The sequence below is a fragment of the Somniosus microcephalus genome, chromosome 17, assembly GCF_052327205.1.
Source record: "Somniosus microcephalus isolate GS21.2 chromosome 17, FLI_Smic_1.0, whole genome shotgun sequence".
NCBI lineage: Eukaryota > Metazoa > Chordata > Chondrichthyes > Squaliformes > Somniosidae > Somniosus > Somniosus microcephalus.
The window spans coordinates 86,411,938-86,430,127 of NC_141003.1; the positions used below are offsets into that span (position 1 = coordinate 86,411,938).

Below are 18,190 nucleotides of genomic sequence, written 5' to 3' on the forward strand. Positions count from 1 at the left end.
AACATATGTTATGAATCTTATGATCCATGAAGAAAGACTCATGAAATAACACTGGACGGCCAGCTGGTGGCGCCGTCCAGGGAGTATAAATACTCGGGCGTGAGCCCAGCTTGCCCAGGACATTTTGTAAACAGGAATTAGTGAAAGATAACTAGACCTCCATGTTTTGAAACAAGTTGATTAAAGCCTTGCTTTATACTCGAACCAAGTGCGTAGTGAGTTTTATTACGTCAACATGATATTTTATAAAGTGGCCTGGTGATAAACCAACACGAGACACTGTGTAAAGGAGGTACTTACCATCCTCAAGAACCAAGGCATCCGACAATGAGCTGTCTTCTGAGCCAATATTTGCTTCTATGGGGAAATCACAAAAAAGTACATGACTTTTGTAGTTAAAACTGCAGGACGGACTAACCCAGGCAGTGCAGTGCAGTTTGCTTGATCAGCACTTGCTGTGGCTGTCATTTTTCACCCCTTACGTTGGTGATCTTGACTCTACCACTGTTGAGAAATGGCAGGCGGATACAGGGGCGTCCCCAAAGGGATAGAAGTCATATATAGGGGCTGATTTTAACCCCGACTCGCGCAGCAGAAACCTGGCGGGCGGGGGGTTAAAATCGGCCTGGGCTCTCACCTGTCCGAAAGCCGCCACGATCGCAACATCTGCAATTTTAACCTGCTCTCCCTGAGCAGGCAGCGAGGACACACGCCCGGAGACAACAGGGTCCTTCTTTACATGTGCACGTTGCGGCCCGATGACATCATTGAGACCCGACTGTAATTTTAACTCAGGCCCGAGCGGGGAGTCCACCTGGAGTTAAAATCAGGGCCTAATAGAGTTCCCTGTTCACTCTAATACACTTTCCAATTAGTCCTATCTGTACAAATTCTCCTACACTGTGCTGATACCAATACATCAAGGGGCTTCATTTCCACTATGAATGTACTGGTTAAGGCACTGACGTAGAATTCCTTGGTGTTCTGTTTTGATGCAGGTGTTACGCTGTTCTGATTAATGACTTGTGTTGAAATAGCACACAAAGAAATCATATATAAACCTGTTAAACAGCACAGAATGTTAAACCTTCCAGTAACAACATCACAACTCACCCTCTATGATTAAGGATGCCCTCTGTGTGGGTTTCTTTCCCGACTTGATCCGGTATTCATTGATGGCGTTTTCGATGTCCTGCAGTTTTTTAAGTGCATTTAAGTAGGACATCTTTCTCTGCTTCTTCATCTTTTTGCTGACATTGGGGTCACTGGCGAGGCGGCGAGCTGCCTCTGTGATCTGAGACTGAATGGCAAACTCTCTTTCCAGGCGTTCCAGCTCAACCTCCTGCAGGGGAAAGGAAACTTCAGTCAGATTTTTCCTCTTCAAGATCCCGGAAATAACATCATTCTCTCATCCACAAGCAGCGCTTACACAGCCACTATCTGGGAGTGTGTGGATTTAAAAAAAAAAAAGTTTAAATAAATGTCAACCGATCCAAGACATCCCGTTTAAAACTAATACAACCATCCCTCAGTGGGAAAGATGAACAACATTTTCAATTTTCAGAATCCGTTCCTTGAATCTATTTTTTTGTTTTAAAATATTAACGGAGATTGAAGAAGCAACCAAATTATTAGGTATGGGTAGTAGAAAAATAGTAGACGGGGTTAGTAAGGGGTGCTTTTCTGAAGTGGGCACATAAGACGTAGGAGCAGGAGTCGGCCATTTGGCCCCTCGAGCCTGCTCCGCCATTCAATAAGATCATGGCTGATCCGATCTTGGCCTCAACTCCACTTTCCTGCCCGCTCCCCATAACCCTTGACTCCCCTGTAGCTCAAATGTCTGTCTATCTCCGCTTCGAATATATTCACTGACTCCGCCTCCACAGCTCTCTGGGGTCGAGAATTCCAAAGCACATTGTTGAGAGAGCTCTGCTCTGCATGTAGCCCTGGCCCAGTGGCTAATAGTGTTGCACTGACGCCGCTCAACTTTACCAGCAGAAAATTCATTGCAAAAAGGTGCAGAGCGCTGAATCAACGCAAGGCCGCCCGCGAGGGCAGGAGCTCGTGGCGCGGGGCAAGTTATCAGCAGCACTCATACACCGTCTGCAGGCTCGAGAAATCTGATGTCGCCGATAAAAATGTGACCGTTTCTGAGGAGGTTGTACTGCAAGTATACTTGTGCTGTGTAGTCTGGCTTAGTACTAACAGAATATAATTTTTTTTGTATTGTGGCAAGAATAGGGTCGCATTAAGATTTAAAAATTAAAAGAATACCATTTATAAAAATATACACAACCATCCTTTTTTTTTAAAGCAAAAATGAGCCTTGCTTTTTTTAATGAGCAGGGGGAGATGGTCCCGATATTTCTTCCTTGCGAGCCCCGAGTCCCAACATGTCACATACGCTCCAAAAGTACATTACTTATGCAGTGATGCAAAGTTGCTAAATGCATCAATAAACAGAACAATCATTAGTGTGTCAGTGCGCTGCCAGGCACTGTGTGTGTGTGCCCACCCCATCTGCTACAAAAGCAATACCTCCAGGCAGTAAGGGAGACCCAATTCAGAACCAGCGCCTTAAAGTAATGATGGACGCTGTTTGTCAATGGCCAGTCCTATCGCTACCTAATATAAACCAGTGCCTCAAGGTAGTGCGGGACATTGTGTGTTAGTGCCCACCTCAAAATAAAACAAATTTAAAACCAGTGTCTCAGGGAAGTGTGGGACATTGTTCCTCAGTGCCCTTGCCTACACAACTTCAAAACCCCAGTGACTCTCAAGGTAGTGTGGGACATTGTGCCTCAGTGCCCAATACCTACACAACTTCAAAACCAGTGACTCAAAGTAATGTGAGACAGCGTGGGCCCACAATTGCAGAAGTCCTGATCTGCTGGTGGCTGGTAAAGTAGTGCCCAGTCACTTTAAGCTGGCAAGAGTTCTGCTGGACCTAATGAGGGCAAAATGGCCATCATTCCCAGGCTAGTCTGGGAGCTCCCCTAGACGCGCCCTGAAAGCTGTACTACGACAGGTGGAAGGCTCACCTGTGTGATCCGCCCCCCCCACCCACCATCGGAATTTCGGTTGGAGGGCGGAAGCAAGGTGGATCCAGGTCTGTCCAGATTCCCACCCCCTCTTGGATGAAACTACCCACTTCTGCCCTTCCCCAAACCAGAAATCTTTCTGCCCCTTTGTGTCAGTGGTCAACTCCGCATGTGCTTCAACGCCAGTGGCTGCAGGTAGTGCAAGGCACTTCATGTCAAGGTCCAACTCAGACTCACTCCGAAAACATTGCATCTTTAAATGGAAAGGCTGCTTGCTGCAATAACCATTTCATTACTAATCATCATTGTTACTACAGTATTAGCATTACGTTCTTGATCAGGTGAGTCAAGTCCAAATTCTAGTCTTGGATGACATTCACAGCAGCCTGGCGCAAGGAGTGAGTTTTCCCGTCTTGGTCACATCACTGGGGTGAGTTGGGGGAATAGATGGGGCTGGGGGGGGGGGGGTTGGACCTTGAGCAGCATTGCTGCGTTCACTGGGCATGTGGGCTGGACCCAGGGTCTAAGTAGAATAGCATGGATATCGTGGTGAACGATAATAATAGTACAACTGCAGCAAGACTGCCTTACTCTTGTACAGTATTCCAACCCCCTTTGCAATAAAGGTCAACGTACTATTTGCCTTCCTAATTGCTTGCCGTACCTGCATGCCAACTCTCTTGTGTGAGGACAGCCTCAGGCTCAGTTATACCGAATAACCGGCGAGCATTCACTATGCAGGCTCGCACCTGGACAATGGTGAGGTACCAGGGCATGGCCAGCACCCGTGGAACTATACCCCAGCATCAACTGGTACCTCCAGGAGAGAATCGGTGGGGTGGGAATGACAGAACTGGTTACAACACTGGTTCTCAGAATAAGGGGTCGGCCATTTAGGACTGAGATGAAGAGAAATTTCTTCACTCAGAGGGCGGTGAATCTTTGGAATTCTCTACCCCAGAGGGCTGTGGAGGCTCAGTCATTGAGTATATTCAAGACAGAAGTTGATAAATTTTTGAATATTAAGGGAATTAAGGGATATGGGGATCGGGTGGGAAAGTGGAGATGAGGTGGAAGATCAGCCATGATCTTATTGAATGGCGGGGCAGGCTCGAAGGGCCAAATGGCCGACTCCTGCTCCATTTCTTATGTTCTAACACGCTATTTATTGGCTACATTTCATTAAACGCACACCAATAATGACTATTAACTTGCAGAAAGAAAAGGAGTTATGGCTCAAGAACCCATCCTGTTGGCTCGCCATGCTCAATGTCGAAACTCAATCGGAAATGCATTATGTGAGACTGTTCTCTGCTGAACGCTGTTTCATTTTCCTTTAAAAACAGTTTGTACTGGCATCTGAAACTCTACAGACAGCAGCGTCTAAAAATACTACAGGTTTGGCATCTGCAATCCCCCCCTGAGCACTGCAGAAACAGTCTGCATCCACACCTCAGTCCAAAACTAACACTGTACGAGGTACTCTGGGGAAAGCTAATACATTAATTAGAACAACCATACATCAAGCCTAAGGGCTACAAAAGGGGCACTGCTGTTATTATATTCCCACTGTGCTGTAAAAACAGGTCAGTTTGTTCAGCAGATACAAATATTTTATAGCGTTCGGCCTATTTTATTCAACATAGAACTTCTAAAAGTAATTCTCCCCCCCCACCATCCCCCTTTCTTGTCCTGAAGACAGTGACTCCTGATTGGGTCTGGCTCATCGGGCTCCCCTGTAACTCGCACAAATCGCCAGTCTTCATGTTTGAGCCCAGATAGTGAAGGGGCGGCAATCAGGTCGGACCCTGGATGATTTAGGAAGTAATTAGGAAGGCTAATGGAATGTTGGCCTTTATTGCAAGGGGGATGGAGTATAAAAGTAGGGAAGTCTTGCTACAACTGTACAGGGCGTTGGTGAGACCACCCCTGGAGTACTGCATACAGTTGTGATCTCCATATTTAAGGAGGGATATACTTGCATTGGAGGCAGTTCAGAGAAGGTTCACCAGGTTAATTCCTGGGATGAAGGGGTTGACTTATGACTCATTGGAGTTTAGAAGAATGAGAGGTGATCTTATTGAAACATATAAGATTCTGAGGGGGATTGACAGGGTGGACGCGGAGAGGATGTTTCCCCTCGTGGGGGAATCTAGAACGAGGGGGCATAGTTTCAGAATAAGGGGTCGCCCATTTAAAACAGAGATGAGGAGGAATTTCTTCTCTCAGAGGGTCGTGAATCTTTGGAATTCTCTTCCCCAGAGAGCTGTGGAGGCGGAGTCATTGATTATATTCAAGGCGGAGATTGACAGACATTTGAACTACAGGGGTCGAGGGGTATGGGGAGAGAGCGGGAAAGTGGAGTTGAGGCCAAGATCAGATGAGCCATGATCTTATTGAATCGCGGAGCAGGCTCGAGGGGCCGAATGGCCGACTCCTGCTCCTGTTTCTTATGGTTCTTATGATTTTTCACCTCCCGAGCTCTGGGGGGAGGGCTTAGTGGCCAATTGCGCTGCCCCCATCCGAGGCCAGCTTATCGAGCACAGACCAGGGGCTGAAACTGGAGCCTTTCTGGCCTGTATGTCACTAGCTCCAGATTGGGCAGTGCGCTTATCCAATGGGGAGGTGTCCTGATGCAGATTGTTTAAGGATCATTTAAATTTCAGCAAAACGAGGCCCAAACCTATGTTTTAAGAAAGAGTTTGCATGAATATGGTGCCTTTCATGAGCTCAGGATGTCATCCGCATCTGATGTGTAGTCACTGCTGTTTTCTAGGCAAACGTGGCAGCCACTTTGCACACAGCAAGCGCCCACACACAGAAATGAGAAAAAACGACGAGTTCATCTGTTCTGAGGGCTGTTGAATGAGGGATAAATGTTGGCCAGGACACGGGGAAGACTCCCCAACTCTTTCTTGAATAGCACCATGGGATCGTTTACATCCACTTGAAGAGGCAGACGGGGGTCCTGGGTTTAACGCCTCATCCGAAAGACGGCACCTTCAACAGTGCAGCGCTCCCTTAAGCAGCACGGCTGAAGTTTCAGCCTAGATTACGTGCTCAAATCCTGGAGCAAGGCTTGACCTCGCCACCTTCTGACTCAGAGGTGACAAAGCTATCCCTGAAGCCAAGCAAGCGCTTTAGACTGGGCTGTTAACCACATACACAAAAGTCCATATTGTGTTGCTATATCCCACAAACTGTAACGGTTTTCTGCTCGCTTGATCTGTCCTCCAGAACAAAAAAAAAAGCATGCCTTCATTTTGATTAAGTCACTTATTACTGACCAATTTTTTTGTTGAATATTAAGGGAATCGAGGGATATGGGGATAGTTCAGGAAAGTGGAGATGAGTCATAGAGTTATACAGTACAGAAAGAGGCCCTTCGGCCCATCGTGTCCGCGCCGGCCATCAGGTCCTGTCTATTCTAATCCCATTTTCCAGCACTTGGTCCATAGCCTTGTAAGCTATGGCGTTTCAAGTGCTCATCTAAATGCTTCTTGAATGTTATGAGGGTTCCTGCCTCGACCATCCTTTCAGGCAGTGAGTTCCAGAGGTCGAACATCAGCCGTGATCTTATTGAATGGCGGAGCAGGCTCGAAGGGCCGAATGGCCGACTCCTGCTCCTATTTCTTATGTTCTTGACTTAATTGGATCGGGATAATAAGGGAAGGCAGCCTCTGTGGAAAAAACTATGAGCAAGAAAAAGAGCAATAAGGAACCGAGAGCTGCAGAACTGATAGCGGCTCGATGATGAGACAATGCAGCTACTGTTAGCTCCGTCTCTGCCCCTCGGCTCACCAGCCTCCTCCAGCAGCACAGAGCAGGGTAGTGTCTGGCACTTTGTGTGGGATGGCGTTCCAAACAAACGCTTCAGTAATACTCCTGAAAACACATGGCGCTCCTCCCCCAGCTCCACAAAATGCTTCCCGTCCCTCGGAACCTTCAATCCATCCAAAAATAAACCTGGCTCAGTCGTCACGGGTAATATTTTTTTTTCTGCTTTCATTTTGGCGAGGTTGTCGTCGTACGTGTCTTCACACTGCTCCCTTTAGGGAACTGTATGAAGTGGTGGAAGGATTTATGGCCGTGATTAATGCTCCTTCTGTGACCGTAACCATCTTCGTACCAGCTATTAGGGTGGTTAGTCCTATGGCGGGAGGGTTTTACGGGCTCCCACAGCCCATACGAGGGGGGGGGGGGCCACCCACACTCACGGACGCAAGTATCCCGCTGGATGTCAACCCAGAATTTAGAGCCGGAGCTCCGACTCCACTTGCCGGGACTGTCTGGAGCAGGGTTTGAAACCCTACGCCTTCTGGCCCAGCGGCAGGGATGCTACCGCTACGCCAAAGGCCCACTCCCTTTGCCGAGGTGATTTGGGCCTTTTGAGCATCCCTGATTTTAACGGCTCCACCATTGGCGGCCGTGCCTTCAGCTGCCTGGGCCCCGAGCTCTGGAATTCCCTCCCTAAACCTCTCCGTCTCTCTACCTCTCTCTCCTCCTTTAAGACGCTCCTTAAAACTGACTTCTTTGACCAAGCGTTTGGTCACCTGCCCTAATTTCTCCTTATGGTGGCTCGCTGTCAAATTCTGTTTGATGAAGCGCCTTGGGACGTTTTACGATGTTAAAGGCGCTATATAAATGCAAGTTGCTGCTGCTATGACCGTTTCTGAATTAAACAGCTGTGTAATATGCAGAGCTGGAGGCGAGACACGAACAGCACTTCCACTACCCCCCCCCCCCCCCCAACAGCATTCAATGAGCAAGCGGCTGCTCGGGTGGCCAGACATACAATTTAGATTACTCTGCTGTTTACTGCTAACCCACCCTTCACTCATCCTGTGGTATTTAATGCTTAGCAGCGCAGATCTTAAACTCTGCCGTGGCCAGAAAAAACAAAGCACATTCCCCAGAAGAGCGTGAACTGGGATTGCAACAGTTGTGTCCCGCCTGTATTCACAATTCCTCCTTTCCCCAGTGAGCGTGGTTTACTCAAGTTCTAAGGAGCCCTTTAGTCAACATTTAAAGGGGGATTGTCGCCATCAGTCGTCCCTCTTTAAAGTCTAAAGTATCATTCACTTTAACATTCTTTCCAATTACTATTCACTTTTACGCAATTTAACAGTTTATGCTGATGGTATCATTCGGGGGGAGGGTGGGGGGCGGAGGGGGGGGGGGACTGGATAAAAGCCCGACGGTGCAAAGGGCCTGCATCCATGCCTGTCTTACCTCCGGACTTGACTATTCCAACGCACTCCTGGCTGGCCTCCCACATTCCACTCTCCGTAAACTAGAGCTCAGCCAAAACTCGGCTGCCCGTGTCCTAACTCGCACCAAGTCCCGTTCGCCCATCACCCCTGTGCTCACTGATCTACATTGGCTCCCAGTTAAGCAACACCTCGATTTTAAAATTCTCATCCTTGTTTTCAAATCCCTCCATGTCCTCGCCCCTCTTTACCTCTGTAATCTCCTCCAGCCCCACAACCCCCCGTGATATCTGCGCTCCTCCAATTCTGGCCTCTTGAGCATCCCTGATTTTAATCGCTCCACCATTGGTGGCCGTGCCTTCAGCTGCCTGGGCCCTAAGCTCTGGAATTCCCTCCCTAAACCTCTCCGCCTCTCTCTCCTCCTTTAAGACGCTCCTTAAAACCTACCTCTTTGACCAAGCTTTTGGTCACCTGCCCTAATATCTCCTTATGGGGTCTCAGTGTCAAATTTTGCTTGTTAACGCTCCTATGAAGCGCCTTGGGACGTTTTACTACGTTATAGGCGCTGTATAAATACAAGTTGTTGTTGTTGCATCAATGCCAGTGGAGAAATAACCTTTAACCCTTAACCTGCTACAGGTTGATTCCTACTGTGTGCTGGAATAGATTTCAGTGGCTAAAGATTAACCTGGCTGTAAATGTCACGCCAACTCCCTCACACCCGCCAAATATACTCCCCCTGATGGTGTCATTAGCATTTATTTACTGTGTTCACTATTTGCCAGTTGTCTCTGTGGTCATTTTCTCTCAAGCTCTTCAATAGTTGACTCCCTGTTGAGGCACAGGCAGCTTTTAGCCTAATCCCTATTTTTATTCCTGAAGTGTGGGATTCCTGACAGCTCCAAACCACGCCAAGTTAGCGAGGCGGACCGTCGGGCTGAAGGACTTGGAGGGTTTGAAATGTCCGGTGTTCAGGTGAGTGATGGGTGCATGAGTGCAGAGGTAAGTGTGTTTGGTGTGTGTAAAGAGTTTAAATAAGTTTTACTTACCTTTACTTACTAATGCAGGCTTCCTCCCTTCAGGTCTCGGGAGACCCTCATCTCACCGGCACGGAAAGCAGAATGGCCGCGAGCCGTCAAAATCTGCAGCATTCTGCTTTCTGTTCTGGAGAGATCTCTAAATGAGCCTGAGAGGAAGGAATTAATTAGAGTACAGATTGTCAGTGTTTGACGGCTTCAAAGAGCTGCCAAACGCTGATATTTCATCTGTCAAAAGCTCTTGACAGATGAAATGTCAATCTGTGACGTCACCTGTTGCCGGGTGGCCCTTAATTGGCCTGCTGAGCCCACTGGACGGGCTCAACAAGGTCAATCAAGTGAAAATCGCGTGGGTTGGCCACAACTCGATGGAGGCGGGACTACAACCCCGAAAGTGGGAGTCCCGCCTCCTACTCGCCTCCATTGATAAAATCCAGCCCATCGTGTCTGTGCCGGCCGACAAAGAGCTCTCCAGCCTAATCCCACTTTCCAGCTCTTGCTCCGTAGCCCTGTAGGTTACAGCACTTCAAGAGAAAACACAAAGGCCGAGGATAAATTGAATGAATGCCACTTGGCATCTTTAAATAGAGGGGACTGCGGTGATACCCTTTAAGACACTGTAGCCTCTCTCACTGATCAAAAGCCATGCTTTCTCAGTTATTTTCCCTGTCCTGAAGATACTGCAACCGTAGTGTCCGTACATCAAGTTCTCATATAGCATGATCGCTGATGAGATTCATTCCCCTTCAAGATCATACTCTCTTCATTATGGTTGACAGAGCCAAGTGTGAACGAGTTGAAAAAGGTTGGGTTTTTTTTCCCCGTCCAACTTTAGCATGCTTGGAGGAAACTGAATTAAACAAACAAAAGCTTTGGAGAGCTCAGAACTCTGACCTGAAGAGGGAAGTGGTCACGTCAGAAATATTTTTCTCTGGAAGCGTTTCCTTGTGTTCAGACAATGAAGAAATATTCCTGCCTAAAACTAAAGGGGCTTTCTTCAGGTCTTGCGGTCAATAAGGTTATTTGCTGTTGGCTCTCTGAAATACTCGTTAAGTCACTTTTGTGCTCCAGTGAGACTACAGTTTTTTGCCTCAATTTGACCGCAGATTTTGCACAGCATCGGTCTTTCGGACGAGACGTTAAACCGAGGCCCCGTCTGCTCTCTCAGGTGGACGTAAAAGATCCCATGGCACTATTTCGAAGAAGAGCAGGGGGAGTTCTCCCCGGTGTCCTGGGGCCAATATTTATCCCTCAACCAACATCACTAAAACAGATGATCTGGTCATTACCACATTGCTGTTTGTGGGAGCTTGCTGTGCGCAAATTGGCTGCCACGTTTCCTACATTACAACAGTGACTACACTTCAAAAACAGTATTTCATTGGCTGCAAAGCACTTTGGGACGTCCGGTGGTCGTGAAAGGTGCTACAGAAATGTGAGTCTGTCTTTTGGTAAGGAGTGACGTAGCCAATCTGACGGTACACTGCCTTTGGCAAGTGATGTGAGACCACTTTTGAGGGGACTGTGTCACACTGTTTCAGCTTGACAGTCACTGGGGTATAACTGCTACCAGTGCAAAGCCAAGTTTGAAAAGTTCAGCAGACTGTCTGGAAAAGCTGACGTGGAGGCTGGGCTGCTGCAAAGCAGATTGACAGAGGCATCAATGTTGACATGGGGCGTGGAGCTCAGAAGAGAAAGTTGGAAATTAGACAAAACGCCTTTTTTAAAAATTTGTTTATGGGATGTGGGCATCGCTGGAAAGGCCAGCATTTATTGCCCATCCCTAATTGCCCTTGAGAAGGTGGTGGTGAGCCGCCTTCTTGAACCGCTGCAGTCCGTGTGGTGAAGGTGCTCCCACAGTGCTGTTAGGGAGGGAGTTCCAGGATTTTGACCCAGCGATGATGAAGGATCGGCCGATATATTTCCAAGTCAGGATGGTGTGTGACTTGGAGGGGAACTTGGAGGTGATGGTGTTCCCATGCGCCTGCTGCCCTTGTCCTTCTAGGTGGAAGAGGTCGCGGGTTTGGGAGGTGCTGCTGAAGAAGCCTTGGCGAGTTGCTGCAGTGCATCTTGTAGATGGTACACACTGCAGTCATGGTGCGCCGGTGCTGGAGGGAGTAAATGTTTAAGGTGGTGGATGGGGTGCCGATCAAGCGGGCTGCTTTGTCCTGGATGACGTCGAGCTTCTTGGGTGTTGTTGGAGCTGCACTCATCCAGGCAAGTAGAGAGCCTGTGAGACCACGAGGGGTAATTGTGACTATGGACGTCAACGTAAAACAGGCAGTATTGAGGCAGCCGCCCGTTCTACATCTCTCTCAATTTTCATGATGTTCGAGCTGGGAGGGGAACGAGGCAGTGCAAGTGGCCGCTCAGAGAAAGCCAGGAATGAGTGTCCCGGCTGGGGTTAGACCAGAGGGAGGTCTTAGGTCTGTGTAGGTGACACAAGAGCCTTGGAGACAGCAGAAGCACAGGAGTTCATCAGGGGAACAGCAACAATTGGGGTAGATTGACACAGACATAGTGAGCAACAGTACTGACAACATGAACTGTTCATATGTGTGGGACAGTGGGAATATTTTGGTCAGTTGTAGACTTTAGCCTTGGGCTTGTCAGGAAGTCAAAATAACAACAGAAAATGCTGGAAACACTCAGCAGGCCAGGCAGCATCCGTGGAGAGAGAAACAGAGTTAACGTTTCAGGTCTGGGACCCTTTGTCAGAGTTCAAGGCTTGCTCGAGTCAGGGTCTGCTTTGAGGTTTGAACTGACCTAGGGGTTTGGAGGTTTCAGAGGCAGTCTGATAATGGGAGTGTGTGGCCTGACTGGGGCTCAGAGTATTATTCATGGGTTGCCTGCCACACCCGCTCCTAGCTTGGCTCTCAGCCAGGAGTGTGGTGAATGGAAGCAGCCAATGATTGCAGGTTGCCATGCGGTTTCTGGGATACGCTGAAACACGGCATTTTAAGTGGACCAATTTCTACTCAGTTGCTCCAGGATAGCTTCAGTTATTGAGTTCACAGAAATCATTTACAAAACTTTGTTAACTTTCTTCCAACTTAAACAGCCCTGCCTGAGTAGCAAGATTGATCAGTCCTTCCTGGGCTCAACTCACTATTATATTCTGGCCTTGAACTCTGTGTGTGTGTGTGGGGGGGCGGGGGGGAGTGGGATTTGGAGTCCTCTCCTCATTCAAGGACAGACTTTGCACTTTTCAAATATGTGTCAAAACAGCATCTGCAGTAAATCCACAGGATCAATCATTCACCGTCTCAGAACGATGGGCGGAGGTCAGGGTTCAAACTGAGAGGAGAGGCCGTCACAGGTAAGAGCTTTGCTGGGCAACAGGGCTGAGAATGGCTGATCCTGCTAAACTGATGGCTCAGAAACAATGTGACCTGGGTAGGGAAGCAGGAAGAAATAGGCTAGCCCGTGCTCGCTGACCTACATTGGCTCCCGGTTAAGCAACGCCTCAATTAAAAAATTCTCATCCTTGTTTTCAAATCCCTCCATGGTCTCGTCCCCCTCCCTATCTCTGTAATCTCTAACCAGCCCTGTAATTCCCCTGGATCTCTGCGCTCCTCAAATTCTGGCTTTTTGCACATCCCTGATTTGAATCGCTCCACCATTGGCGGTCGTGCCTTCTGTTGCCTGGGCTCTAAGCTCTGGAATTCCCTCCCTAAATCTCTCCGCCTCGCTACCTCTCTTTCCTTCTTTAAGACGCTCCTTAAAACCTACCTCTTCAACCAAGCTTTTGGTCATCTGCCCTAACATCTCCTCATATGGCTCAGTGTCAATTAAAAAAACACCACTCCTGTGCAGCGTCTTGGGGAGGTTTATTATGTTAAAGCCGCTATATAAGTGACATGAATCTTATCATTCACGTGGAAATGACTTATGAAATGATACTGGGCGGCCTGCTGGTGGCGCTGTCCAGGAGGAGTATAAATACTCGGGCACGGGCCCAGCTTGCTCAGGACATTCTTTAACAGGAACTAGTGAAGGACACAACTAGATCTCCATGTTGTAAAACAGTTGATTAAAGCTTTGTTTAATACTCAGACCGAGTGCCTAGTAGTTTTCTTACGTCAATAAGTATAAGTTGTTGTTATAGTCCAAAGAATCCCAGCTCAAATGAACAAAATGATTTTGATTCTGAATCAGATGCTTGGAGTTCACCAAAGAACGTCTCAGAGGAGCAGCCAACTTGCCATTTTCAAACAATTACGGGCAGTTTTACATGAACTAGACACTCGGACGCACCAACAGCAATTTGCATTTAGCTGGTGCATTTAACGTAGAAAAATGGCCCCAAAAATGTCAGAGACCTAATCAGAAATAAATGGCCGCCAAGCCAAAGAAATAGATATTGGGATGGGTGACCAAAAGTTTGGTCAAAAAAGATGGATTTTTAAGGAGTGTCTTAAGGGACAAGCGGGAGGTGGAGACTGGGAGCAGCAGCAGGAATTTCAGAGCGTGGGGTCCAGGCGGTTGAAGGCACAGCTGACAATTGTTGGGCAAAGGGAGGAGGGATGCACAAAAGGTCAGAGTCAGAGGAACAGAGAGTTTGAGGGACGCTGTAGGGCTGGAGGAGGTTTCAGAGATCGGGAGGGCCGAGGATAAGAGCTTTCAATTTGAGGCACTGGGGGAACCAGGAGCCAATGTAGGTCAGCGAGGACAGGGGTGACATGTGAGTGGGTTGTGGTACGGGATAAGATGCGGGCTGCAGAGTTTTGGGTGTGCTGAAGCTCATGAGGGTGGAGGATAGGAGGGTGGTCAAGAGAGCGTTGGAATAGTCAAGTCTGGAGGTGACAAAAGCATGGATGAGGGTTTCAGCAGCAGATGGGCTGAGATAGAGGTGGAGGCGGGCGATGTCACAGAGGTTGAAGTAGGTGGTCTTTGTGATAGAGGGCTTATGGGGTCAGAAGCCTAGCTCAGGGCCAAATAGAATGTCGAGGTTCCAAACAGTCTGGTTCATCCTGGGACAGTGGCCAGAGGGAGGTAGATGGAATCGATGGCCACGGAGTTTGTGGTGGGGGCAAAAATTTCTGGTCTTTCAAGCGTTTTAACAGGAGTAAACTGCAGCTCATCCAGGATGCTAGACAGCACAGAGGCAGTGGAGGGGTCGAGAGAGGTGGTGGACAGGCAGAGCTGGGCGTTGTTAACATGCACCTGGGTGGTGACCCCATGTTTGTGCTTGATGTTGGCAAGGAGCAGCACACAGATGAGGAAAAGGAGTGGGGGGGGGCCAAGGAGAGATCCTTGGGGGATCCTGTCGGTAATGCCGCAGGGCGAGAAGAGAAACCATTGCTGGAGATGCTCTGGCTACGACTGGAAAGGGAAGAGTGGAACTGAGCACGAGCAGTCCAATCAGCTGACCAACAGAGCAGAGGCCCTGCAGAAGGATGGTGCGGGCGACCATGTGGGAAGCAGCAGAGGTTGAGGAAGATGTGGAGGGGTAAAGCACCACGGCCACAGTCACAGAAGATGTAATTTGCAGCACGGTGGCATAGTGGTTAGCACTGCTGCCTCACAGCGCCAGGGACCCGGGTTCAAATCCGGCCTCGGGTGACTGTCTGTGTGGAGTTTGCACATTCTCCTTGTGTTTGCGTGGGTTTCCTCCGGGTGCTCCGGTTTCCTCCCACAGTCCAAAGATGTGCGGGTTAGGTTGATTGGCCATGATAAAAATTGACCCTTAGTGTTAGGGGGGATTAAATACGTGGGGTTACGGGGATAGGGCTTGGGTGGGATGGTTGTCGGTGTAGGGACCGGGTGCTAGGGTTTGGATGATCAGCCATGATCTCGTTGAATGGCGGAGCAGGCTCGAAGGGCCGAATGGCCTACTCCTGCTCCTATCTTCTATGTTTCTATGTTTCTATGAAAGAAAGAAAGACTTGCATTTCTATAGCTCCTTTAACACCACCGGATGTCTCAAAGCGTTTCACAGCCAATTACAGGAAACTTTGTGCTATTCGGCACCGACGGGACCGAGCTGTTGCCGTTCCCTCAAAACTGCCGGACACTCCAGCGTTAATGTTGAAGCATACGGAGCTTTTCATCTCCGTATCTGACAACAAACACTGTTGCTTAGCAACAGCTTCAGAGAGTCTTTCCAGAGCCTGACTGTTGACAAAAATGCCACGAGAAGAAAAAAAACCTAACAAAACGGCTCCTGATTTTTGCCGGTGGCTCAAGCTTGCCGGACACTTAGCCCCCGGATAACACAAAGTTTCCTGTAAGTACTTTTGAAGTGTAGTCACTGTTGTAAATGTAGGAAACCCGGCAGCCAATTTGCACACAGCAAGCTCCCACAAACAGCAATGTGATAATGACCAGATCATCTGTTTTTGTTATGTTGGTTGAGGGAGAAATACTGGCCCCAGGACACTGGGGATAGCTCTCCTGCTCTTCTTCGAAATAGTGCCATGGGATGTTCTCTGTCCACCTGAGAGAGCAGATGGGGCCTCGGCTTAACATCTCATCCAAAAGACGGCACCTCCAACAGTGCAGCACTCCCTGGGGTGGGACTTGAACCACACAACCTTCTGACTGAGAGGCGAGCGTGCTGCCCACTGAACCACAACTGACACATTAAGGCCATTTCAGTACTGTGGGTGGGGCAGAAACACGATTGGAGAGATTCAAACATGGAGTTGCAGGAAAGGTGGGCACAGATTTGGGAGGCGGCACTTTGGAGATGGGGGTGATAGTTTGCAAGGACAGAGGGGGCCAGGGTGGGTTTTTTGAAGAGGGGAGTTATGATGGCGGTGAGAGTGAGAGAGACAGGCAGACAGAGATTCTCTTCTCAACAGCCTGGCTGCACTGAATCTAGAGTGAGGAAGTGAGCAATGTGCTATCCCATTGTCCCGCCCAGACCCACAGTATTGTGTTGCTTCACATTTTATCCAAACAGTGAGGTGGCTGGCTTCTGTCTAACACAATCAGAAACACACTTACAGTGTTCCGTTGTGATTTCCCTGAAAGAGAACCACCCACACGGAATCAAGCTGAAAATATCTGCTTGATCAGAGACAAGAGAACACTAATGGTCTGAACTATTTACATATCACAGCCTGTGAGGACAGAACCTGTAACTTCCAAGATAGAAATTAAAAGGAAAAATTATAATGATTAGAGTAACTACAAGAAGGCAATTTTATTCAAAGTTACAATCAACTAACGTAAACTTGGAGCACTGTGCACAGTTCTGGTCTCCATATACCTTGGTTGGACCACACTTGGAGCACTGTGCACAGTTCTGGTCTCCATATACCTTGGTTGGACCACACTTGGAGCACTGTGCACAGTTCTGGTCTCCATATGCCTTGGTTAGACCACACTTGGAGCACTGTGCACAGTTCTGGTCTCCATATACCTTGGTTAGACCGCACTTGGAGCACTGTGCACAGTTCTGGTCTCCATATACCTTGGTTGGACCACACTTGGAGCACTGTGCACAGTTCTGGTCTCCATATACCTTGGTTAGACCGCACTTGGAGCACTGTGCACAGTTTTGGTTGCCATATTATAAATAGGATATAGAGACACTGGAGAAGGCGCAAAAAAGATTTACAAGGATGATACCAGAACTGAGGGGTTTTAATTATCATGAAAGATTGAACAGGCTGGGGCCCTTTTCTCTAGAAAAGAGAAGGCTGAGGGGGTGACCTGATCGAGGTCTTTAAGATTATGAAAGTATAGGGTAGACGTAGGGAAGATGTTTACAATTGTGGGGGAGGTCAGAACTAGGGGCCATAAATATAAGATAGTCACCATTAAATCCAATGGGGAATTCAGGAGAAGCTTCTTTACCCAGAGAGCAGTGAGAATGTGGAACTCGCTACCACAGGGAGTGGTTGAGGTGAATAGTGTAGATGCATTTAAGGAAAAACTGGATAAACACATGAGGGAGAAGGGAATAGAAGGATATGCTGATGGAGTGAGATGAAGAGGGGTGGGAGGAGGCTGGTGTGGAGCAGGAACACCGGCACGGAGCAGTGGGGCCGAATGGCCTCTTTCTGTGCTGTACATTCTCTGTAATTCTCTATTTACCTCTCCCTTAGGCATGATCTTCTGTTCATCCAGTTTAAAGGAAGTGCCTATCCTCCGCCGGACGGTGGGTGGCTGCTCCCCGGGGTCCAAAGGATATTCCTTGGGCAACTTTCCTGTCAGTTCCTGCAAAAGAAGTAAAAAGACTCCTCAGATTTCGGGGACCAGCTAGAGTGTTGAGGGCAGGGTCGAGAGCTGCGCCTAGAGGCAGAAGTTTCCGATTGCGCCGCAAAAATCTTATTAACGCAGGAGCGCTGTGACGATGACGAGTTCGGCGAGGAGTCATAGAAACGTAGAGAAAAAAAAATAGGAGCAGGAGTCGGCCATTCGGCCCTTTGAGCCTGCTCCGCCATTCAATATGATCATGGCTGATCCTCTATCTCAATACCATATTCCCGCTCTCTCCCCATACCCCTTGATGCCTTTTGTGTCTAGAAATCTATATCTCCTTCTTAAATATATTCAGTGACTTGGCCTCCACAGCCTTCTGTGGTAGAGAATTCCACAGGTTCACCACCCTCTGAGTGAAGAAATTTCTCCTCATCTCAGTCCTAAATGTCCTACCCCGTATCCTGAGACTGTGACCCCTCGTTCTAGACTCCCAGCCAGGGGAAACATCCTCCCTGCATCCAGTCTGTCTAGCCCTGTCAGAGTTTTATACGTTTCAATGAGATCCCCTCTCATTCTTCTAAACTCTAGTGAATACAGGCCTAGTCGACCCAATCTCTCCTCATACGACAGTCCTGTCATCCCAGGAATCAGTCTGGTGAACCTTCGCTGCACTCCCTCTATGGCAAGTATATCCTTTCTTAGGTAAGGAGACCAAAACTGCACACAGTACTCCAGGTGTGGTCTCACC

At 48.4% G+C, this 18,190-nt stretch overlaps 1 protein-coding gene across 8 annotated transcripts in view; it reads right to left on the reverse strand.

The window, feature by feature from the left end:
- frmd4a (FERM domain containing 4A) overlaps window positions 1-18,190 on the reverse strand; it is an 894,188-nt gene that overhangs the window by 39,578 nt on the left and 836,420 nt on the right. For all 8 annotated transcript variants that reach the window (XM_086010812.1, XM_086010811.1, XM_086010810.1 and 5 more), the window contains 3 exons: window positions 17,335-17,457; window positions 1,114-1,342; window positions 301-357 (listed from right to left, as the gene is read on the reverse strand). In XM_086010812.1, coding sequence (XP_085866938.1) covers window positions 301-357; window positions 1,114-1,342; window positions 17,335-17,457 — 409 coding nt within the window. The remainder of the gene's footprint in view (window positions 1-300; window positions 358-1,113; window positions 1,343-17,334; window positions 17,458-18,190) is intronic.